The following is a 19770-nucleotide window of genomic DNA, read 5'->3' as shown; positions in this document are numbered from 1 at the left end:
CCTGACATGTGGCAGTTTTCAAAAACATGTTCTGTCAAAGGTAGGTAGTTGTCAGGTGTATCAAAAGAAAGGATTCTAATCTCTTGTTTTTAAGAAATGAAATAAAAGATAAATTGACGCTTTTATTTTGAAGTAATAAAACAGGAAGTATCAGTTTTATTTGTGCTTCCCAAAATCATCGTCGACCCAGAAAACTATCAGAAACAGGGAGTGTGACACAAACCAGGTGAGTTATCCACTTCAAAAACACAACAATATTTATTCAACTTTAACATTTCTATAATAAAAATCTTAACTGAGTTCAAAGTGGACACTTTGTTTTAAATAATCAAGTTCTGATGCTGTTTCAGAGAGGGCTGAGTTAAAGCTAGGGTTGGTAGTCTCGGAAAACCAGCATGAATTTAAATGTAGCTTTTCCTCATGACTCCGTCTAAACCCCCCCCTCCTCCCTCGGAGCTCCTCCAAGGGAGGAAAGTTAAAAACACATTAGCTAATGCTAGCATTATCCAGTTGTACCTATGAGTTGTACTGGTGACACGATATCAGGAGAAAAGTTATAACACAAATATAATACTGTAACAGCTCTACTGTTTGTTAAACCTGTTCAGTGTAGATGTTCTTAATTCCTACAGTGTTGACGGTCAGTGAAGGCATCAGGAGAGGTGTGCGAGTGGGAGAGAGGAGAGAAGTTTTTCATTCATTCAAACATTGATTGTTGTTTTGTTGGTTGGCGTGATTACGGCCGACAGTGACCGGTTATTAAAGATCAACGTGTTCACCAATCGGCTCGTCATCAGTACAGCGTCCGGACGGACGCTACAATAAATATATATTTTTTGTAGGACTTACTGAACGTCATTAATTATTCTGCTTGTTGGTGAGAGCTTTTTAGACTCTGATCCGGACTACAGTCCTGAGAAAAGCACCTCATCAGGTCAGAGGGGACAGGCCCGAGGACGAGCGAGAGGGGCAGTAAATAGAGTCAGGGGAAGTAGAGGCAGGAGACGGGGACTCAGAGGAGTGCACGCCGGGGAAATGTACGCGCAGGAGGAGTGCAGAACGGCTGGACGGGATTTGATTGGTTTAAAATTTGGGGAGCCAAAAAACGGTGATTGGTTGGTGTTTTCCCAGGTTTACTCTGGCTGTAGATAGCCCTTTTTTAAACTCTTTTTTAGGAACACATCATGTAATGATTGCCATCAGGACATAAAGATCATTTTAACCAGTATGACAAAAAGTGTATCTAAATCTGATTACCAACCCCAGCTTTAATCTTCTCTTCATACGTTTGTTGTCTTTGTCTGACACCCAGCACTTCAAGATTTGGTTGCCCATGCATCCCCTATTTTCCTTTCATTATACATGACACCAAATTTTTGGACTTCTTTTTTTGTTGTGTGTCATATGATTTATGTGCAACTTTACATAATATGTGACAAAATGATTCTATAAGAGTCCCAATCAGTATTCAATCCATTCAGTCATAACCACAACATGTCTGTTGTCCTGTTCCAGGTGTGAGACATGTCTGTCACGGTGGAAAACGGGAAAGGAGTGACTGTGATCACTGTGCTGGGGGACAAGAACAGCATGCTTCCTCCAGTGTGTCAGATCCTCAAAGCTCTCTGCTACAGTCCCAAGTTCTGGTCCGCAAAGTCAAGGATGATGCAGACAGGTGTGACTGCAGCTCTCGGGGTAAGAACAGTTGACTTGTTTTTATTCCTCTGCAGTTTATTCCCAAAGTGGTGGTTCTGTTTGGTGTAATTGTTTTGAATCTTTACAGACTATACAGATCATGGTGGGCTTGCTCAGCATTGGACTCGGGCCGGGCCGAACAAGTATGCACCCTGAAGACTTTGCCCATTTAGGAGTTGCTTACTGGCTGGGTGGTGTGGTAAGAACACATTACTTTCTTTACTTCAACTCATCTAAATGCCTTTCACACAAGCTCTGCACTGAGAATTACCCAGCATGAACTGTGTTGTTCTTTGCTCTTCAGTTCCTCGTGTCTGGACTCACCTCTGTCCATGCTGGGTGGTTCTCCTCTGTTTGTTCAGTGAGTAAAGCCTTAAAGTTATATAAAACATGCACTCTGTTTTGGCATTTATAAAAAGCTGCTCTCATATGATGGCATATTTCTTCTCAGGTGGGCTTCGCTGTGTTCATGAACATAGTGGGAGCCATCTTCTCCATCGTTGGCATCGTGATGTACAGCATTGACCTGAGTGAAACCAATGATTTTTACTTGTACGACATGAGAGAGCTTTACAGAGTGAGAAAACTTACAACAAAGTTCAAACACTCATGGTTTCCCAGTGAATATCTTTATATTGATGTATTTGTGTTTATGCTAAATACATCTTTAATACTTGGATTTCTATCTGAAGTCTCCGTTTAAAACCTCTTTGGGTGAAACTAAACTCTGTTTTGTGATTATTTCTCGTCTGTTCAGCGTTTGGTGTCAGCAATGGACATCACGATGATCATCCTGACTGTTCTCCAGCTGTGTGTTTGCATCAGCTTTGCTGTTCTGGGCATCAAAGCTCTGATCAACAGGAAGAAAGAAGAGGTATGAATCAATCAATCAAGTGTCCCTCAAGTTATAGTTTTACTCATTACATGAAATCCATTTCTTACTTTTTGTTTATGATATCTTGAAATATGATGAGAGAAAACTTGTGTGATAAACAGCTGAGCAGCTGCTGTAGTTCAGTTTCTGGTTCAGTATATTGAGTTACCTTCAGTAAAGTCATATTCTGGAACCATCTGTTTCATGCCATTCTCTCTGTTCACACAGGACGCCAAAAGTGCAGAAGATCAGCTGCCACAACTGGAAAAAGTCCCCCTCACCAGTCCTGGGGCTTAAAACCATTTTAAATAAACACAATGTCATGAGTTTCTTCATTAAGTTTTGTTTCGCCCTCTTCTTGTATCTCCATTGTTATTTTGTAGTCCTTGTGTGCCATGTCTTGTGTTCTTGTATTTCTTGTGTGTTTTCATCTGTGTTTCTGAAGTCTTTAGTGTTTCCTCTTTTATTCGTGTATTTCTTCCTCCCTGTGTTTCTGGTTTAGCTTTCCCTCCTGCTCATGAGTGTTTCCTTTCATTTTGATTCCCCCTCATAAGTTTCACCTGTGTCTTGTTGTCACACCTGTGTCTGATTACCTTGTGTGTATTGTGTTTCTTCCCTTCTGTGTCCCTTTGTTGAGTCCTGTGCTTTCTCCAGTGTCGTGTTACGTTTATCAATGACTTTGTATTCTTTTCTCTGTTGAACTTTGGATTTTATATTATATTCATTGGGTTTTATATTTTGGTCTTTTGAAAGGAGGTTTTCTTAGTTTTGCCTCTTTTTGTCTTTTTTAATAAATCAATTTTTTGTTCCCCAACTGGCGTCCTCTATTTTTCTTTAAATATAATATATGACACATGCATGTTTTTTAATGACAGAGCAGATCATTAATGTAACCCTTTTGCATTTAAACACTGAGGTAGTTCAATTAAACGATCTAAAACTGCTTTATACCAAAAGGAGGCCAAAAGTTATGATAATCACTTTGATGTTAAATCTGCAATTAAAGAATCTAAGTTTCTTTGGATGTTTTTGGTTGTTTTTTTCTCTCTGCCAACACATATCTGTATAATTTGTTTAATTAAGTACGTTTCAAATAGTATTGTATGGCGTTCTGTTTTCAACATATTTGACTTTGTAAAATCAGATAACTATAAAAAAAATGTTAAAAAACATTGAGGCTTTTATTTTGAAGTAATTAAACAGCTGAAAGGAAGTATCTGTTTTATTTCTGCTTCCTAAAATCACCAACACAGAAAACAGAAACAGGGTGTGTTTACACGATCCGGGTGAGTTCTCCCCTTCAGAAACGCAACAGTATCTTAAAAACGTTAACATTTCTATGAGAAATAATCTTAATTGAGTCCAAAGTGGACCCTGTTGTTTTTAATTATCATGTTTTCACGCTGTTTCGGAGAGGGCTGAGTCATAGAGGGCCTGTAGGATAAGGACAAACGCTATAACTAGTTTATTAAGGGATACGATGACTCTCTTTAAGGCCTGTACGATATGAGAATAATATATGATGTGTGATAATGACATGAGGCTAGATAAATAAACAAATATCAAAGAGTATAAGATAAAACTCACAGTGTTATTGTCTTTTTATTTCTTGTCTTACAAATTGTGTGTGTTTAAGTTTGGAGCATGAATGCAGGGGCCTGACTGGGTACAATAATCTAAGGTTGCATCAGTGCTCTTCTGCATCTGTTTTTTAGTTAATGCATGATGTTTTGAAATCTAGGAGCTTTGTTGCATTAGCTGAGCTGACAGGTATGGAATGATTCTCCTGATGTTATGCACTGAGCACTGAAGTCCACGTGAAACCGAAAGTAAGGCTGGCCATTAACCATGATGACCAGGGGCGCTGCCAGGGATTTTGGGCCCTATGAAAAAATATTACATTGGGCCCCATCACCAAAGGCCACAAGAACCATGTGCAACTGCTGTAACCACATCTCCAGGATCCAATGGACCCAGACGTGACATTAAAACAGACTAAATCACTCAATGCTTCAACCTGCCCAGCATCCAAAACAGACTATAGGCTGTAGCTTATATAGCTATAGCTTTATTTTTATAGGCTTTTGTAATAGTACAGATAGAGAGAGAAAAAAGAGATTCCCACAGACCTCCCTCAATAATGCTAATTGACATGCGGAGTTGTGGGGAGACAGTGCATTAATGAATGGGATTAATATGAATTTTGACAAATTAAGTAGAGATCTCTGATATACATTTTATGCAGACAACGGGAGAGTTTTTTTTGATTACCTTATTCTGAATAAAATATTAGTTATTATTTAAAAAAAAGTAAAGTATTATTATTATTATTATTACTTTCAGGCCCCCTGTCAGTCATGGGCCCTTAGAATCATCCTAACTTTCCCCCCCTATACGGCGCCACTGATCATGACACCCAATTTCTGGGTGTCTTAGTGGGTTTCTTTTCATGAGGCCTCTGTGACGAAATAACTCCCAAAGAGTCCCAATCAGTATTTAATCCATTCAGTTATAATCACAACATGTCTGTTGTCCTGTTCCAGGTGTGAGACAAGTCTGTCACGGTGGTAAACGGCAAAAGAGTGTCTATGATCACTGTAGTGGCAGACAAGAACAGCATGCTTCCTCCAGTGTGTCAGATCCTCAAAGCTCCCTGCTACAGTCCCACGGGCTGCTCTGCAAAGTCAGGGATGATGCAGACAGGTGTGACTGCAGTTCTCGGGGTAAGAACAGTTGAATTGTTTTTATATCCTCTGCAGTTCATTCCCAAAGTGATAGTTCTGTTTGGTGTAACTGTTTTCAATCTTTACAGACTATACAGATCATGGTGGGCTTGTTCAGCATTGGGCTCGGGCCGGGACGAACAAGCTTTCACCCTCATGACTTTGCCCATTTAGGAACTGCTTACTGGCTGGGTGGTGTGGTAAGAACACATTAGTTTCTTTACTTTTACTCAACTAAACGCCTTTCACACAAGCTCTACACTGAGAATTACCCAGCATTGTCCAGCCCTCAGTAAAAAGTCTGTCAGGGTGAGCTGATACGTAAATAAAGCAGGTAACAATCTGGAGCATTCACCCCATGTGAGTGAGTGATAATAGTCGTGATATACACCCTTAAACCTTCTTTATTTGAGATGTCTTTTGAAAAATATGAACAGGTGAAATAGAGAATGAATAATTTGAATGAACTGTCTTGTTCTTTGCTCTTCAGTTCCTCGTGTCTGGAATCACCTGCGTCCTTGCTGGCTGGTTCTCCTCTATTCGTTCAGTGAGTAAAGCCATAAGATTACTTAAAACATGCACTCTCTTATGGCATTTATAAAATTAAACATGTTGGTCTAATGTTTGAGTGAGACCTATGCACAGCCTTAACTGTCATGGCCATCACTTCCTTCTCTATTAAACATAATATAATCAGAGGAGTTAGCTACAAAAGACTGTAAATATACAAAAATTAAAGGCACTGTGTGGAGCTTTTAACCATCCATCCATCCATCCATCCATCCATCCATCCACCATCTTCTTCCGGTTCCGGGTCACGGGGGCAGCAGCCTCAGCAGGGAAGCCCAGACACTCCTCTCCTCGGCCACTTTCACCAGCTCTTCTGGGAGGATACCGAGATGTTCCCAGCTCAGCTGAGAGATATAATCTCGCCAGCGTGTCCTGGGTCTTCCACGTGGCCTCCTCCCAGACGGACATGCACGAAACACCTCCCCAGGGAGACGTCCAGGAGGCATCCTGACCAGATGCCCGAACCACCTCATCTGGCTCCTCTCGATCTGGAGGAGCAGCAGCTCTACTTTGAGCCTCTCCCGGATGTCTGAGATCCTGACCCTATCTCTAAGGTTGAGCCCAGACACCCTGTGGAGAAAGCTCATTTTGTCGCTTGTATTCGCGATTTTGTTCTTTCGGTCACTACCCACAGCTTGTGACCATAGGTGATGGTTGGAACGTAGATTGACCCGTAAATTAAGAGCTTTGCCTTCTGGCTCAGCTCTCTCTTCACCACGACAGACCGGTACCCCGATCCGTCTGTCAATCTCACGCTCCCTCCTCCCCTCACTCGTGAACAAGACCCAGAGATACTTAGACTCCTCCGCCTGGGGTAAAGACTCTCCTCTGACCTGGAGAGGGCAAGCCACCCTTTTCCGATCGAGCACCATGGCTTTTAAAAGGTTTTAAAACACTCTCTTTCTTAAACTGATGCCTCATCATGGTTTCTTACAGGTTGATTATCCAGTCTGAAGTTGAAGAAATTTTATGATATGAGAAATATGATGACATATGTCTTCTCAGATGAGATTCGCTGTGTTCATGAACATACTGGGATTCATCTTCTCCATCATTGGTATCATGATGTACAGCATCGACCTGGGGGAAACCACAACCGCTGATCATTGTTGGGGCCCGGATGAGGAAAGCTGTCAGTGGATGGCACAGCTTTTCAACGTAAGCAAACCTCTAGAGAATTTGACGCATAATAAGTTCTACATTTTACCTTCTGTCAACATATCCAATAAAAAAAAAACTGAACAGACAGTGCATTATGTCGTGTTCACACCAGACATGGATAGAATTATTTGCTTCCTTAATTTGCATGTATTTGAACACTGGGGTATTCTGTGTTTAGAAGAAGAAACGTACTTTATTAATCCCCATGGGGGATATTCAAGTTTTTCACTCATGCTATTTTGGACATGCTACACATACAGTTTTTTTGGTATATACATACAAATGCACACACATGCAGTGAACATGCTTAGGGAGAGATGTCAGAGTGAGGATACTGCCATCAACCAGCGCACCCCGAGCAGTTGGAGGTTCAGTGCCTTGCTCAAGGGCACCTCGGCAGTGCCCAGGCAAGTGAACGAGTATGTAAGTACTCAAAGATGAGAAGCCGGTTATTCTTTTAGGTAGTGCAAACTTTCTAATTCAACCGATAGCTGGTAACAAGTGACTGACGAAGTTTTCACAGTTTACCAGGTAATCCACCTCCTCACTCACTGTCCTCTAAATCAGTGGTTCTCAAAGTGGAGTCCTAGGACCCCTGGGGGTCCGCGAACTATAGCGTGGGGGTCTGTGAAATAATTATATCACTCATACACACTTCACTCCGGTCACAACTGTTCCTGCTACTTCTTAGCTTTGCTTACTACCTGGCAAGCATGGAGCCATTTCTAAATCAGCGCACATCGTCAAGTGATGCTAAACCTAAGCTAGCTAAATCAAGACAATATGTCGACAGGTATATAGAGTTTGGTTTTATTGAGAACAGTGACAGGAGACCAAAATGCGTCATGTGTCTTCAGGTGCTAGCAAATGAAGCTGTGACGCCAGCCAAGCTAAAGCGACATCTGATCACCCGGAATATAAGGACAAAACTAAAGACTCTTTCCAGCAAAACAATGAGGAATACATCCAACAGAAAACATAGATGGTGAAGTGTTTTCTGTTTATCACTATGGTACAGGTCTGAAGTGTTTAGATTGATAAGTTTTACAATACAAATAGTTCAAAATGCATCTAAGAGTGCAAATGGTAGCAAGCGTGTACGTAATCAATGTTACAGTTATGAGGGGGTCCTTGGAAAATGTTCCCACCTGTAAGGGGTCCCTTGCCCGAAATAGTTTGAGAACCCCTGCTCTAAATGAGCTCATTTTTATTCCTGTTACGATTAAAGAAAATAAAAATAAACAGGCGGTGTCGTACAGTTCAGGGTACACACAAACACTATGAATGATTCTTCCATTTCCCAGATGAATGAACCTCTGCTGGTCCGTTCTTCACATCATATCTCCGTGCTGATTAGCCATCATGGTGGGAAGTATTCGCTGAAGACCAGATTTTTCCACTCTTGCAAATTAAGTGAGGAGCATGTTGAATGTATCACAAATTCACGTCATTAGTGCGTATAACCTGAGGAGTTTACGTATAATTCACTCCTGGGAATGATTTTATTCCCGTCTGGTGTGAACACAACATTAGTCTCATTAAGTTCTTACAAATGTGTCATCTATGAGTCTAAACTTTCCTACTGTTGTTACGACAACATATATTTATATTGATAAAATAAGCCCAAAAAATATTGTATTGCTTCATGAAGTTACAGAACGGCCTTGATACACATCTGGTAATCTTGTATTTGGTAATCTGCAGGAAATAAATGGAGCTTTTTGACATTTGAATTAAAAAAACAAGTTAAATTGAACACTGTTGTTTTCACAGTGTTTATCTTTATATTGATGTGTTTGTGTTTATGCTAAATACATACATTTAGTATTTGACCTATAAACTAAAGCTTCTGTTTAATCCTCTTTGGGTGAAACTAAACTCTGTTGTGTGATTATTTCTCGTCTGTTCAGCGTTTGGTGTCAGCAATGGACATCACGATGATCAACCTGACTGCTCTCCAGCTGTGTGTCTGCGTCATCTTTGTTGTTCTGGGCACCAAGGCTCTGAACAACATGAAGACAGAAGAGGTATGAATCAAGACAAACACAAGATCAAGTCTCCCTCAAGAGATTTTCAAAAGTTTTAATCATCACATGAAATCCAGTTCTTTCATTTTTCTTGTGATATCTTGAAATATGATGAGAGAAAACTTGTGTGATAAACAGCTGAGCAGCTGCTGTAGTTCAGTTTCTGGTTCAGTATATTGTGTTACATTCATTAAAGTCATACTCTGGAACTATCTGTTTCATGCCGTTCTCTCTGTTCACACAGGACGCCAAAAGTGCAGAAGATCAGCTGCCACAACTGGAAAAAGTCCCCCTCACCAGTCCTGGGGCTTAAAACCATTTTAAATAAACACAATGTCATGAGTTTCTTCATTAAGTTTGTTTGTTCCTCGTCTTGTATCTCGATTGCTTTTTCTTGTGTTATTTTGTAGTCCTTGTGGTCTTGTATTTCATGCGTGTTTTCATCTGTGTTTCTGAAGTCTTTAGTGTTTCCTCTTTTATTCGTGTATTTCTTTCTCCCTGTGTTTCTGGTTTAGTTTTCCCTCCTGTCCATGAGTGTTTCCCTTCATTTTGATTCCCCCTCATAAGTTTCACCTGTGTTTTGTTGTCACACCTGTGTCTGATTACCTTGTGTGTACAGTCATGGCCAAAAGTTTTGAGAATGACACAAATATTACATTTTCACAAAGTCTGCTGCTTCAGGCTTTTTAGGTGTTTTTGTCAGATGTTTCTATGGTATAATGGAATACAATTAGAAGCATTTCATAAGTATCAAAAGCTTTTATTGAGAATTACACAGAATTCGTGCAATAAGTCAATATTTGCAGTGTTGACCCTTCTTTTTCAAGACCTCTGCAATTCTCCCTGGCATGCTGTCAATCAACTTCTGGACCAAATCCTGACTGATGGCAGTCCATTCTTGCATAATCAATGCTTGGAGTTTGTCAGAATTTGTGGGTTTTTGATTGTCCACCCGCCTCTTGAGGATTGACCACAAGTTCTCAATGGGATTAAGATCTGGGGAGTTTCCTGGCCAAGGGCCCAAAATCTTAATGTTTTGTTCCCTGAGCCATTTTGTTATGACTTTTGCTTTATGGCAAGGTGCTCCATCATGCTGGAAAAGGCATTCTTCATCACCAAACTGCCCTTGGATGGTTGGGAGAAATTGCTCTCAGAGGACGTTCTGGTACCATAACTGGTCTCAGGATGCTTCACTGTTGGCAAGAGACAGGACTGATGGTAGCGCTCACCTCGTCTTCTCCGAACAAGCCTTCCTCCAGATGCCCCAAACAATCGGAAAGGGGATTCATCAGAGAAAATGACTTTACCCCAGTCCTCAGCAGTCCAGTCCCTGTACCTTCTGCAGAATATCAGTCTGTCCCTGATGTTTTTACCGGAGAGAAGTGGCTTCTTTGCTGCCCTCCTTGACACCAGGCCTTCCTCCAAAAGTCTTCGCCTCACTGTGCGTGCAGATGCACTCACACCTGCCTGCTGCCATTCCTGAGCAAGCTCTGCACTGGTGGTGGCCCGATCCCGCAGCTGTAACACCTTCAGGAGATGGTCCTGGCGCTTGCTGGACTTTCTTGGGCGCCCTGGAGCCTGTTTGGCAACAATTGAACCTCTCTCCTTGAAGTTCTTGATAATTCGATAGACGGTTGACTGAGGTGCAATCTTACTCGCTGCTATAAACTTCCCTGTTAGGCCCTTTTTGTGCAATGCAATGATGGCTGCACGTGTTTCCTTGCAGGTAACCATGGCTAACAGATGAGGAACAATGGTGTCATGCACCATCTTCCTTTTAAAGTGTCCAGTCACTCAATCATGACAGATTGATCGCCAACCTTAATGTGTGTGACACCTGTGTGTCATTGAAATTATGTTAGCTGGTCCTTTTGTGGCAGGGCTGAAATGCAGTGGAAATTTGTTTTTGGTGATAAAGTTCATTTTTGAAGGCAAAGAGGGACTTTGCAATTAATTGCAGTTGAGCTGATCACTCCTCATAACATTCTGGAGTATATGCAAATTGCCATTATAAAAACTGAAACAGCAGACTTTGTGAAAATTAATAGTTGTGTCATTCTCAGAACTTTTGGCCATGACTGTATTGTGTTTCTTCCCTTCTGTGTCACTTTGTTGAGTTATGTGCTTTCTCCAGTGTCTTCCCTCAGTGATCACCAGTGTTGTGTGGATTTTGTTAATGACTTTATATTCTTTTCTCTGTTGAACTTTGGATTTTACATTATATTCATTGGGTTTTATATTTTAGTCTTTTGGAAAGGAAGTGTTCTTAAATTTGCCTTTTCTGTCTTTTGTTTAATACATCTATTTTTTTCCGCAATTGGCGTCCTCCACTTTTCTTTAAGTATAATATATGACACATGCATGCTTTTTAATGACAGAGATCATCAATCTAACTCTGTTGCATTTAAACACTGAAGTAGTTAAATTAAAGGAACTAAAACTGCTTAATACTACAAGGAGACCAACAATTATGATAATCACTTTGCTGTTAAATCTGCAAATAAAGAGAAAAAAAATGTGAACTTGTTTTTTTTGTTGTTGTTGTTTCTTTGTTTTTTTCTCTCTCTGCTAATACATATCTGTACCATTTCTTTCTGTAATGAAGCGTGTTTCATATAATATATGAAAAAACATTGACGCTTTTATTTTGAAGTGATAAAACAGCTGACAGGAAGTATCTGTTTTATTTCTGCTTCCTAAAATCACAAACACAGAAAACAGAAACAGGGAGTGTGACACGAACCAGGTGAGTTCTCCACTTCAAAAACAAAACGGTATTTTAAAAACTTTAACATTTCCATGAGAAATAATCTCAACTGAGTTCAAAATAGAGACTTTTATTTTAATAATCATGTTCTCACCATAGACTGTAAAAACAGGTTCTCACGCTGTTTCAGAGAGGGCTGAGTTATGGAGGCTCTGCATGATAACAAGGACAATACAAGGAAGTGAAGCAAACTCTGAAAAACTAAACTTGTTCCAACAAGTCATTTCAAATGTGAACTTGTAACAGCTATAACTAGTTTATTAAGGGATGAGATGACTCTCTATAAGGCCTGTAGGATATGAGAATAATATGTGATGTGTGATAACGACACGAGGCTAGATAAATAAACACATATCAAAGAGTGTAAGCTTAAACTCACAGTGTTATTGTCTTTTTATTTATTCTTTTACAAACGTGTATTTATTCTTATTTAACTACTATTTTTAATTTATTTTGTTGTTGTGTTTCTTTTTAATTACCTTCCTTGTGGTCATATTGTGTAAATATTCAGTCTCTTTATCCCTCCTTGGTTGTTTTAGCATCTCTTATCGTTCTTTGTGGTCGTTCATTTGTTGTTTTCTCTGTCCATGCTTCTGCAACTCGTCTGCCTTTTAAATTATCCATCCAAGACACTGTATTACAGTCATTCAGCAGACACTTGGGTCCAGAGCGATGTTTATATGAGAGTACCGTAAGAACAGTGCCTTGCAAAAGTATTCATACCCCTTGAAATTTTCCATATTTTGTCATTTTATAAGCACAAACTTACATTTATTTGATGTGGATTTATGTGATAGACCAACACAAAGTAAAGCATAATTGTGAAGTGGTCTGTACCAGCTTTGCGCATGTAGAGTCAGCATTTTTTGCCCGTTTTTCTTTACAAAACAGCTCCAGTCCAGCCAGATTGGATGGAGACAGCAGCAATTTCCAAGTCTTCCCACATATTCTTAACAGGGTTCAGGTCTGGACTTTGACTGGGCCATTCTAACACATGCATATGCTTTTATCTAAACCGTTCCATTGTAGCTCTGGCTGTGTGTTTAGGTTTGTTGTCCTGCTGGTAGGTGAACCTCCACCCCAGTCTCGTCTCATGCAGCCTCTAATAGGTTTTCTTCCAGGATGGCCCTGTATTTAGCTCCATCTATCTTCCCATCAACTCTGACTGGCTTCCCTGTCCCTGCTGAAGAAAAGCCTCCTCACAGCATGTTGCTGTCACCACCATGTTTCACTGTGGGGATGGTGTGTTCAGGATGATGCGCAGTGTTAGTGTTGTCATCTGACCAGAGCACCTTCTTCCACGTTTGCTCTGTCCCCACATTGCTTGTGGCAAACTTTAAATGGAACTTCTTATTGCTTTCTTTCAACACTGTCACTGTTGCATAAAAGCAATATTAGTTGTGGAGTGCACAACTAATATTTTTCCTATGGAAAGATTCTCCCACCTGAGCTGTGGATCTCTGCGGCTCCTCTAGAGTTACTGTTGGCCTCTTGGCTGCTTCTCTCATCAAAGCTCTCCTTGCCCATCCTGTCAGTTTAGATGGACGGCCATGTCTTGGCAGGTTAGCAGTTGTGCCATACCCTTTTCATTTTCAGATGATGGATTGAAGAGTGCTTCGTGAGATGTTCAAAGCTTGGGATATGTTTTTATAACCTAACCCTGCTTTAAACTTCTCCACAACTTCCCTGACCTGTCTTGTGAGTTCTTTAGTCTTCATGATTCTGTTTGTTCACTAATGTTCTCTGCACCTGAAAGGTTAGCTGACCATGAATCATGACACCCAATTTCTGGGTGTCATAGTGGGTCTCTTTTTGTGAGGCATCTGTGACAAATTATTCCCAAAGAGTCCCAATCAGTTTTCAATTCATCCAATCATAATCACAACATTTCTGTCCTGTTCCAGGTGTGAGTATGTCTGTTACAGTGGAAAACGGGAAAGGAGTGACTGTGATCACTGTGCTGGGGGACAAGAACAGCATGCTTCCTCCAGTGTGTCAGATCCTCAAAGCTCTCTGCTACAGTCCCACATTCTGCTCCGTAAAGTCAGGGATGATGCAGACAGGTGTGACTGCAGCTCTCGGGGTAAGAACAGTTGAATTTGTTTGTATTCCTCTGCAGTTTATTCCCAAAGTGGTGGTTCTGTTAGGTGTAACTGTTTTGAATCTTTAAAGACTATACAGATCATGGTGGGCTTGTTCAGCATTGGGCTCGGGCCGGGACGAACAAGCATGCACCCTGAAGACTTTGCCCATTTAGGAGTTGCTTACTGGCTGGGTGGTGTGGTAAGAGCACATTACTTTCTTTACTTTTACACAAGCTCTGCACTGAGAATTATAATAGTCAGTGATAATAGTATTGATATAAGCCCACAAAAAAACTCTTTATTTGCATAAATGTTCTTAGAAAATGTTTGGTCTTTTCAAAAAGTGTGAACAAGTGAAACAGAGAATGAATAATTTTAATGAACTGTGCTTTTCTCTTCAGTTCCTCGTGTCAGGACTCATCTCCATTCTTGCTGGCCACTTCTCCTCTGTTTGTTCAGTGAGTAAAGCCTTAAGATTATGTACAAACACACCTGAATTATTTACCTGAATATACGAAATTTAAAGACACTATGAGGAGTTTTTAACGAGTTAAAATACCCTCTGTTTTGCTGATGCCTCATCATGGTTCCTCACAGGTTGATTATCCAATCTGTAAGACTAAATGAAGAGATTTTGTTAAATGAAAGGTCAGTGAGGTCAAAAAAATGACGCAATATCTCTTATCAGGTGATCTCCGCTGTGATCATGAACATACTGGGAGCCATCTTCTCCATCGTTGGTATCGTGCTGTACGGCATTGAACTGGGGGAATTCAATTTCTATGGCTGGTATTCCATGGAATATTTTTTCAGGGTAAGGAAACCTTTAGAGAATCAGACTCATGATAAGTTCTATATTTTACTTACCATCAACATATCCCATAAAAAACAACCACAATGTGTTAGTATCGTTAAATTCTTCCAATTATGTCATCCATAAGTCTTAACATTCCTGCTGTTGTAATGACATTATATGTTTCATGCTCATAAATAAAAACAGCCAAATATATGGTATTGTTTTAGTAACTTACAGGAAAGCCTTGCCCTTGTTTTAATGGCATATATATATATATATATATATATATATACATATATATATATATATATATATATTAGGGGTGCAACGATACACAAAATCCATGGCTCGGTTCGGTTCGATACGTTTTTGTCACGGTTCGATACGTTTTTGTCACGGTTCGATACGTTTTCGATACAGAAAAAGAGAAATTTCCATGCCTTTTTTTACTTGTAGTTTATTGATATTACCAACATTTGTTTCAGCTCAAAAGCAGTTTTTAAATTAAATTAAATGTATCAGGGGCAGCAACACCTGACACATGTTCTACTGTACATCGGGAGGTCATGTGTGTGTGTGTGTGTGTGTGTGTGTGTGTGTGTGTGTGTCTGTCTGTCTGTCTGCGTGCGCATCTGCCTTGCGCGATAGAGAGCAGAGGAGAATTGTGAACGCGCGACCATGTAGAGACAGAAATGACATCCCGTCATGTAAATAAGATTAATAACATGAGGATATTTAGTCTGTTAAATAAAAGAACAAGGTATAGACCTGATCTATGAGAGAGGGAACCTTTTAAATCACAGCTGAAAACACATTTTTATCGAAAGGCCTTCCTGTAATATTGTTTTATCCAAGATGCTGCATTTATTTTTAATCTATTTTTTATTCACTCATCGTTTTATTGTTTTACTGATTTTATTTGTTTTACTGATTTTAATTTTTTTTTATTGTTTTAACTGCTTTTAGTAGTTTCTCTTTTGGTTTTTCTTCTTAAATTGTCTTGCCAGCCCATATACCCCCCCCCCCCTTTGCTTTGTTCTCTTTATTGTGGGTTTTTATGATGTTAAGCACTTTGTAACGTCTGTTTTGATAAGTGCTTTATAAATAAACTTTATTATTATTATTATTATTAAATCACTTCTGCTTTGACTTCCAAGGGGAGGCGGGACACGGCGGGTGCTCCCCCGATATAACGGCAGGGAAAACACTGTCCGGTATCAGGGTGAAGTCTTACACAGCATGCAGTATAAGACCACAAGTAATGCATATACGAACTTTAAAACCACATCACCCAGTCTAGCATCACTACAGGATCACGGAACAACTCTGCTCTGCAACCAAAGCGGACACTCGTGCTTCCCTCTCGTTCGGGCGCGCGCTCACACACATATACGTGAACATATGAACCCAGCAGACCGTCGTATGGTGAAATATATTTTTCCAGATGAAGCACAGTTAAAACAAACGTGACCAGCTTGGACTGAATGAATGTGGGAGGAGCGCGCAGTTCAGTGGACCTGCGCTCGACAATGCAGCCCGGAGGAGTCGAGCGCAGATCCTCTGAACTTTCAGCTCAGAGTTCCTCGTCAGAAGTTGATAAAATGAATATAAAACTGCGTATCGTTCGGTTCATAGGGTGTACCGAACCGTGACCACTGTATCGAACGGTTCGATACAGATACACGTATTGTTGCACCCCCAATATATATATACACACTGAACAAAAATATAAACACAACACTTTTGTTTTTGCTCCCATTTTTCATGAGCTAAACTCAAAGATCTAACACTTCTTCTAGATACACTAAAGGCCTATTTCTCTCAAATATTGTTCACAAATTTATCTAAATCTGTGTTAGTGAGCACTTCTCCTATGCAAAGATAACCCATTCGCCTCACAGGTGTTGCATATCAAGATGCTGATTAGACAGCATGATTATTGCACAGGTGTGCCTGAGGCTGGCCACAATAAAAGGCCACTCTAAAATGTGCAGTTTTATCACACAGCGCAGTGCCACAGATGTCACAAGTTTTGAGGGAGCGTGAAATTGGCATGCTAACTGCAGGAATGTCCACCAGAGCTGTTGCCCGTGAATTGAATGTTCATTTCTCTACCATAAGCCGTTTCCAAAGGTGTTACAGATAATTTGGCAGTACATCCAACCGTGTATATATGTATATAAACTTACATCTCTCTTGGAGTTGATAGGTCAGGCTTTTTAAACACAGATTAATTTGTCATTGTTTGAGAATTTTATATATTTTTACAAAATCAAAAAATATATATTTTTCCTTATCTTGTTCTTTGAGACCATACTTATAACGTATAACATTTGTTTGAGTTTCAACAAAGAAGTTAAAATGCACACTGTCTTTTTAACCCTCTTTGGGTGAATCTAAACTCTATTTTGTGATTATTTCTCGTCTGTGTCAGCGTTTGATGACAGCTTTGGACGTCACGATGCTCCTCCTGACTGTTCTCCAGCTATGTGTCTGCATCAGCTTTGCTGTTCTGGGCATCAAGGCTCTGAAAAAGAAGACAGAAGAGGTATGAGTCAAGACAAACACAAGATCAAAACACCCAAAAACAAAACGGTGGTTAGAAGCTATTGGCACTTTAAGTACCAGTCAAAAGTTTGGACACAACTTCTCATTCAAAGGTTTGTATTTATTTAAATTATTTGAAACACTATAGATTAATACTGAAGGCATCAAAATTATGAAAGAAAATATATAATAATAATAATAATACATTTTATTTAAAGGCGCCTTTCTCGGACACCACACAGATATAAATATATACATACACAAATTTACATTAAAGGAAACAAAATCAGAGTCAAAAATGAAAACAATATAAACTAACAAGGGTTAGGAAAAAAAATAGAAACAATAACAAAATGACAGTGCAATTGGAGTCAGACGGAGTAAGCGGTTTTGAACAGATATGTTTTGAGTTGTGATTTGAAATGGGGGAAAGAATCTGTGTTTCTGAGTTGAGGTGGCAATGAGTTCCAGAGACGGGGAGCAGAGCGGCTGAATGCTCGGCTCCCCATAGTGGTGAGACAGGCGGAGGGGACAGACAGGTGTATGGAGGAAGAGGATCTGAGGGAGCGGGAGGGAGTGGGAACATGGAGGAGGTCAGACAGATATGGGGGGGGCGAGATTGTGGATGGTCTTGAATGTTAACAGAAGGACTTTGAACTGAATACGGAACTGAACAGGGAGCCAGTGGAGCTGTTGGAGGACAGGAGTGATGTGGTGGATGGAGGGAGTTCGGGTAATGATACGGGCAGCTGAATTCTGAACCAGTTGGAGTTTATGGAGGGATTTGTGAGGGAGGCCGAAGAGGAGAGAGTTGCAGTAGTCCAGACGGGAAGTGACAAGGCTGTGGACAAGGATGGCGGCAGTGTGGGGGGTGAGGGAGGGGCGAAGACGATTGATGTTACGAAGATGGAAGTAGGCAGTCCGGGTGATGTTATTGATGTGTGATTGAAAGGATAATGTGCTGTCAAGGATGACACCCATATATGGAATTATATGATTAACAAAAAGTGTTAAACAAACCAGAATATGTTTTATATTTTAGATTCTGTAAAGTATTCCCCTTTTTCCCCTCATGACAGCTTTGCACACTCTTGGTATTCTCTCAGTCTGCTTCATGAAGTGGTCTCCTGGAATGGTTTCTAATTAACATGAGCCTTGTCAAGAGTTCATTCGTAGAATGTCTTGCCTTCTTAATGTGTTTGAGACAATCAGTTGTGTTGTTCAGAGGTAGGGTTAGTACACAATGGATAGCCCTATTTGACTACTGTTGTAATCCAGATTATGGCAAAACCAGATTATTTCATAGTTTTGATGTCTTCAGTATTAATCTACAATGTTGAAATAATCAAAATAAATAAAAACCATTGAATGAGTACAACAAGAGTAACTCTTATGTAAGAGATGGTATATTGTGAGCTGGTGGCCATGGCGGTTCGGAACCCTGACACGGTGAGCAAGACCCTGATGAGAAAAGAAGGGGTCTTGTTTCACTGAAGGGGTTTCTCTGCCGCTCCAGAAATAGTCCTTTTACACCAAGTGAACATTTTCGATGATGGTGAAGTGAACCAAGTTGAACAGGATCGATGAATCAGCACCACACTGGACTGAGTTTTTCTGCCTCGTCACTGTCAGTCTGCAGAGTTTTCTGTCCCATCTATCAATCCTTAAATACTGTTACTGAATTAGTAGGTTTCTCCTTTGTGACAGTTTTAGTCTCTAACCTCTCCTCTATTTTCTCCACTCTTCACCTGCTGTGAACAAACCAATATCAAAGTAACTAGACTTCTCCCAAAGCTCTATTCTTCATAGCAGATGCTTTTACGAATAACAGGCAATCTAGGCCCGATATTTTGCTCATGATATCTTGAAATAAGATGTTTATCAGGACTTGTCTTTTGAACTTGGCTTAAATTAAATGATATGTCTAATGAAAACATTGTTGTACACAGTCATGTGATAGTCTTAGGTAATATGTTAGAAAGAAACAGATTTATAAAGCTGCTGTGTTGTTACTTTATGAAGAATATTGTTGCTTTCTTTCAGCAGGACATCAGAGATGTTGAGCTCTACAAGCCAGAGCTGAAGGAAGCCCTCCTGACCGGTCCTGATCCATAAAATTTAAACCAAACAAAGATGTTTGAGCACAATAAGCAACACATGGTTTCAATCCTTTAATATGTATCAGCTTTACATAACATAATTACACAACTATTTCAGACATGTGGTTAAACAGAGTTATTGGAAATGTATTTTAAATGTCTTATATCTTTTTGTAAACTTTTTTAAAGGAACTTACTTTAATAAAAAAGGTAAAAACGTCATACAATGAATGGTTTTTTTTGTGTGTTGAGTGAAAGTTTCTGACTTGGCTGAGGTCACTCTTTAAAACACAAGAACACAGACTCATGGTATTTAAAGCTGAGGAGGAGTGATGCTAAACGACGAGATGCACAAGTCCCTCCTGTCAATGTTGAAACACACTGAAGCTTTGAAAAAATAGAGGAATGTTGGATCCCGATGTTTGGA

The 19770-nt window shown here is 40.0% G+C and overlaps 3 protein-coding genes across 4 annotated transcripts; all 3 read left to right on the top strand.

Moving 5' to 3' along the window:
- The first annotated feature begins 133 nt into the window (after positions 1 to 133).
- Positions 134 to 2908, top strand: LOC117823227 (membrane-spanning 4-domains subfamily A member 15-like). The gene is made up of 7 exons (XM_034698343.1): positions 134 to 226; positions 1516 to 1695; positions 1784 to 1894; positions 2000 to 2056; positions 2147 to 2272; positions 2453 to 2569; positions 2798 to 2908. Exons 2-7 carry the CDS (start codon positions 1525 to 1527, stop codon positions 2864 to 2866), a joined length of 651 nt encoding a protein of 216 aa, XP_034554234.1. The 5' UTR covers positions 134 to 226; positions 1516 to 1524; the 3' UTR covers positions 2867 to 2908.
- An 856-nt stretch (positions 2909 to 3764) lies between these two features.
- LOC117823229 lies at positions 3765 to 9405 on the top strand. The gene is made up of 7 exons (XM_034698346.1): positions 3765 to 3855; positions 5113 to 5292; positions 5382 to 5492; positions 5783 to 5839; positions 6868 to 7020; positions 8934 to 9050; positions 9295 to 9405. Exons 2-7 carry the CDS (start codon positions 5158 to 5160, stop codon positions 9361 to 9363), a joined length of 642 nt encoding a protein of 213 aa, XP_034554237.1. The 5' UTR covers positions 3765 to 3855; positions 5113 to 5157; the 3' UTR covers positions 9364 to 9405.
- A 2313-nt stretch (positions 9406 to 11718) lies between these two features.
- On the top strand, positions 11719 to 19565 carry LOC117823228. 2 transcript variants are annotated; one of them, XM_034698345.1, is made up of 7 exons: positions 11719 to 11796; positions 13722 to 13900; positions 13990 to 14100; positions 14303 to 14359; positions 14590 to 14715; positions 17132 to 17245; positions 19291 to 19565. In XM_034698345.1, exons 2-7 carry the CDS (start codon positions 13730 to 13732, stop codon positions 19357 to 19359), a joined length of 648 nt encoding a protein of 215 aa, XP_034554236.1. In that variant the 5' UTR covers positions 11719 to 11796; positions 13722 to 13729; the 3' UTR covers positions 19360 to 19565. The 2 variants fall into 2 exon arrangements, with proteins under 2 accessions (XP_034554236.1, XP_034554235.1); XM_034698344.1 differs by having other exon boundaries at positions 11736 to 11796; positions 19288 to 19565.
- Positions 19566 to 19770: the final 205 nt, after the last annotated feature.

Source organism: Notolabrus celidotus, chromosome 12 (genome assembly GCF_009762535.1).
Source record: "Notolabrus celidotus isolate fNotCel1 chromosome 12, fNotCel1.pri, whole genome shotgun sequence".
Classification (NCBI taxonomy): domain Eukaryota; kingdom Metazoa; phylum Chordata; class Actinopteri; order Labriformes; family Labridae; genus Notolabrus; species Notolabrus celidotus.
Note: the sequence above shows the minus strand (reverse complement) of the source record. Positions and strands in the feature narration are given on the sequence as shown.

Excerpts from the sequence above, each read along its gene's own strand:
- LOC117823228 (XM_034698344.1), top strand. The coding sequence starts at position 13,730 with ATGTCTGTTACAGTGGAAAACGGGAAAGGAGTGACTGTGATCACTGTG. Across the intron at positions 13,901-13,989 it reads GTGTGACTGCAGCTCTCGGG|ACTATACAGATCATGGTGGG; the intron begins GTAAGAACAGTT and ends GAATCTTTAAAG. Across the intron at positions 14,360-14,589 it reads ACTTCTCCTCTGTTTGTTCA|GTGATCTCCGCTGTGATCAT; the intron begins GTGAGTAAAGCC and ends ATCTCTTATCAG.
- LOC117823227 (XM_034698343.1), top strand. The coding sequence starts at position 1,525 with ATGTCTGTCACGGTGGAAAACGGGAAAGGAGTGACTGTGATCACTGTG. Across the intron at positions 2,273-2,452 it reads ACATGAGAGAGCTTTACAGA|CGTTTGGTGTCAGCAATGGA; the intron begins GTGAGAAAACTT and ends TCGTCTGTTCAG. Across the intron at positions 2,570-2,797 it reads TCAACAGGAAGAAAGAAGAG|GACGCCAAAAGTGCAGAAGA; the intron begins GTATGAATCAAT and ends CTGTTCACACAG.
- LOC117823229 (XM_034698346.1), top strand. The coding sequence starts at position 5,158 with ATGATCACTGTAGTGGCAGACAAGAACAGCATGCTTCCTCCAGTGTGT. Across the intron at positions 5,293-5,381 it reads GTGTGACTGCAGTTCTCGGG|ACTATACAGATCATGGTGGG; the intron begins GTAAGAACAGTT and ends CAATCTTTACAG. Across the intron at positions 7,021-8,933 it reads GGATGGCACAGCTTTTCAAC|CGTTTGGTGTCAGCAATGGA; the intron begins GTAAGCAAACCT and ends TCGTCTGTTCAG.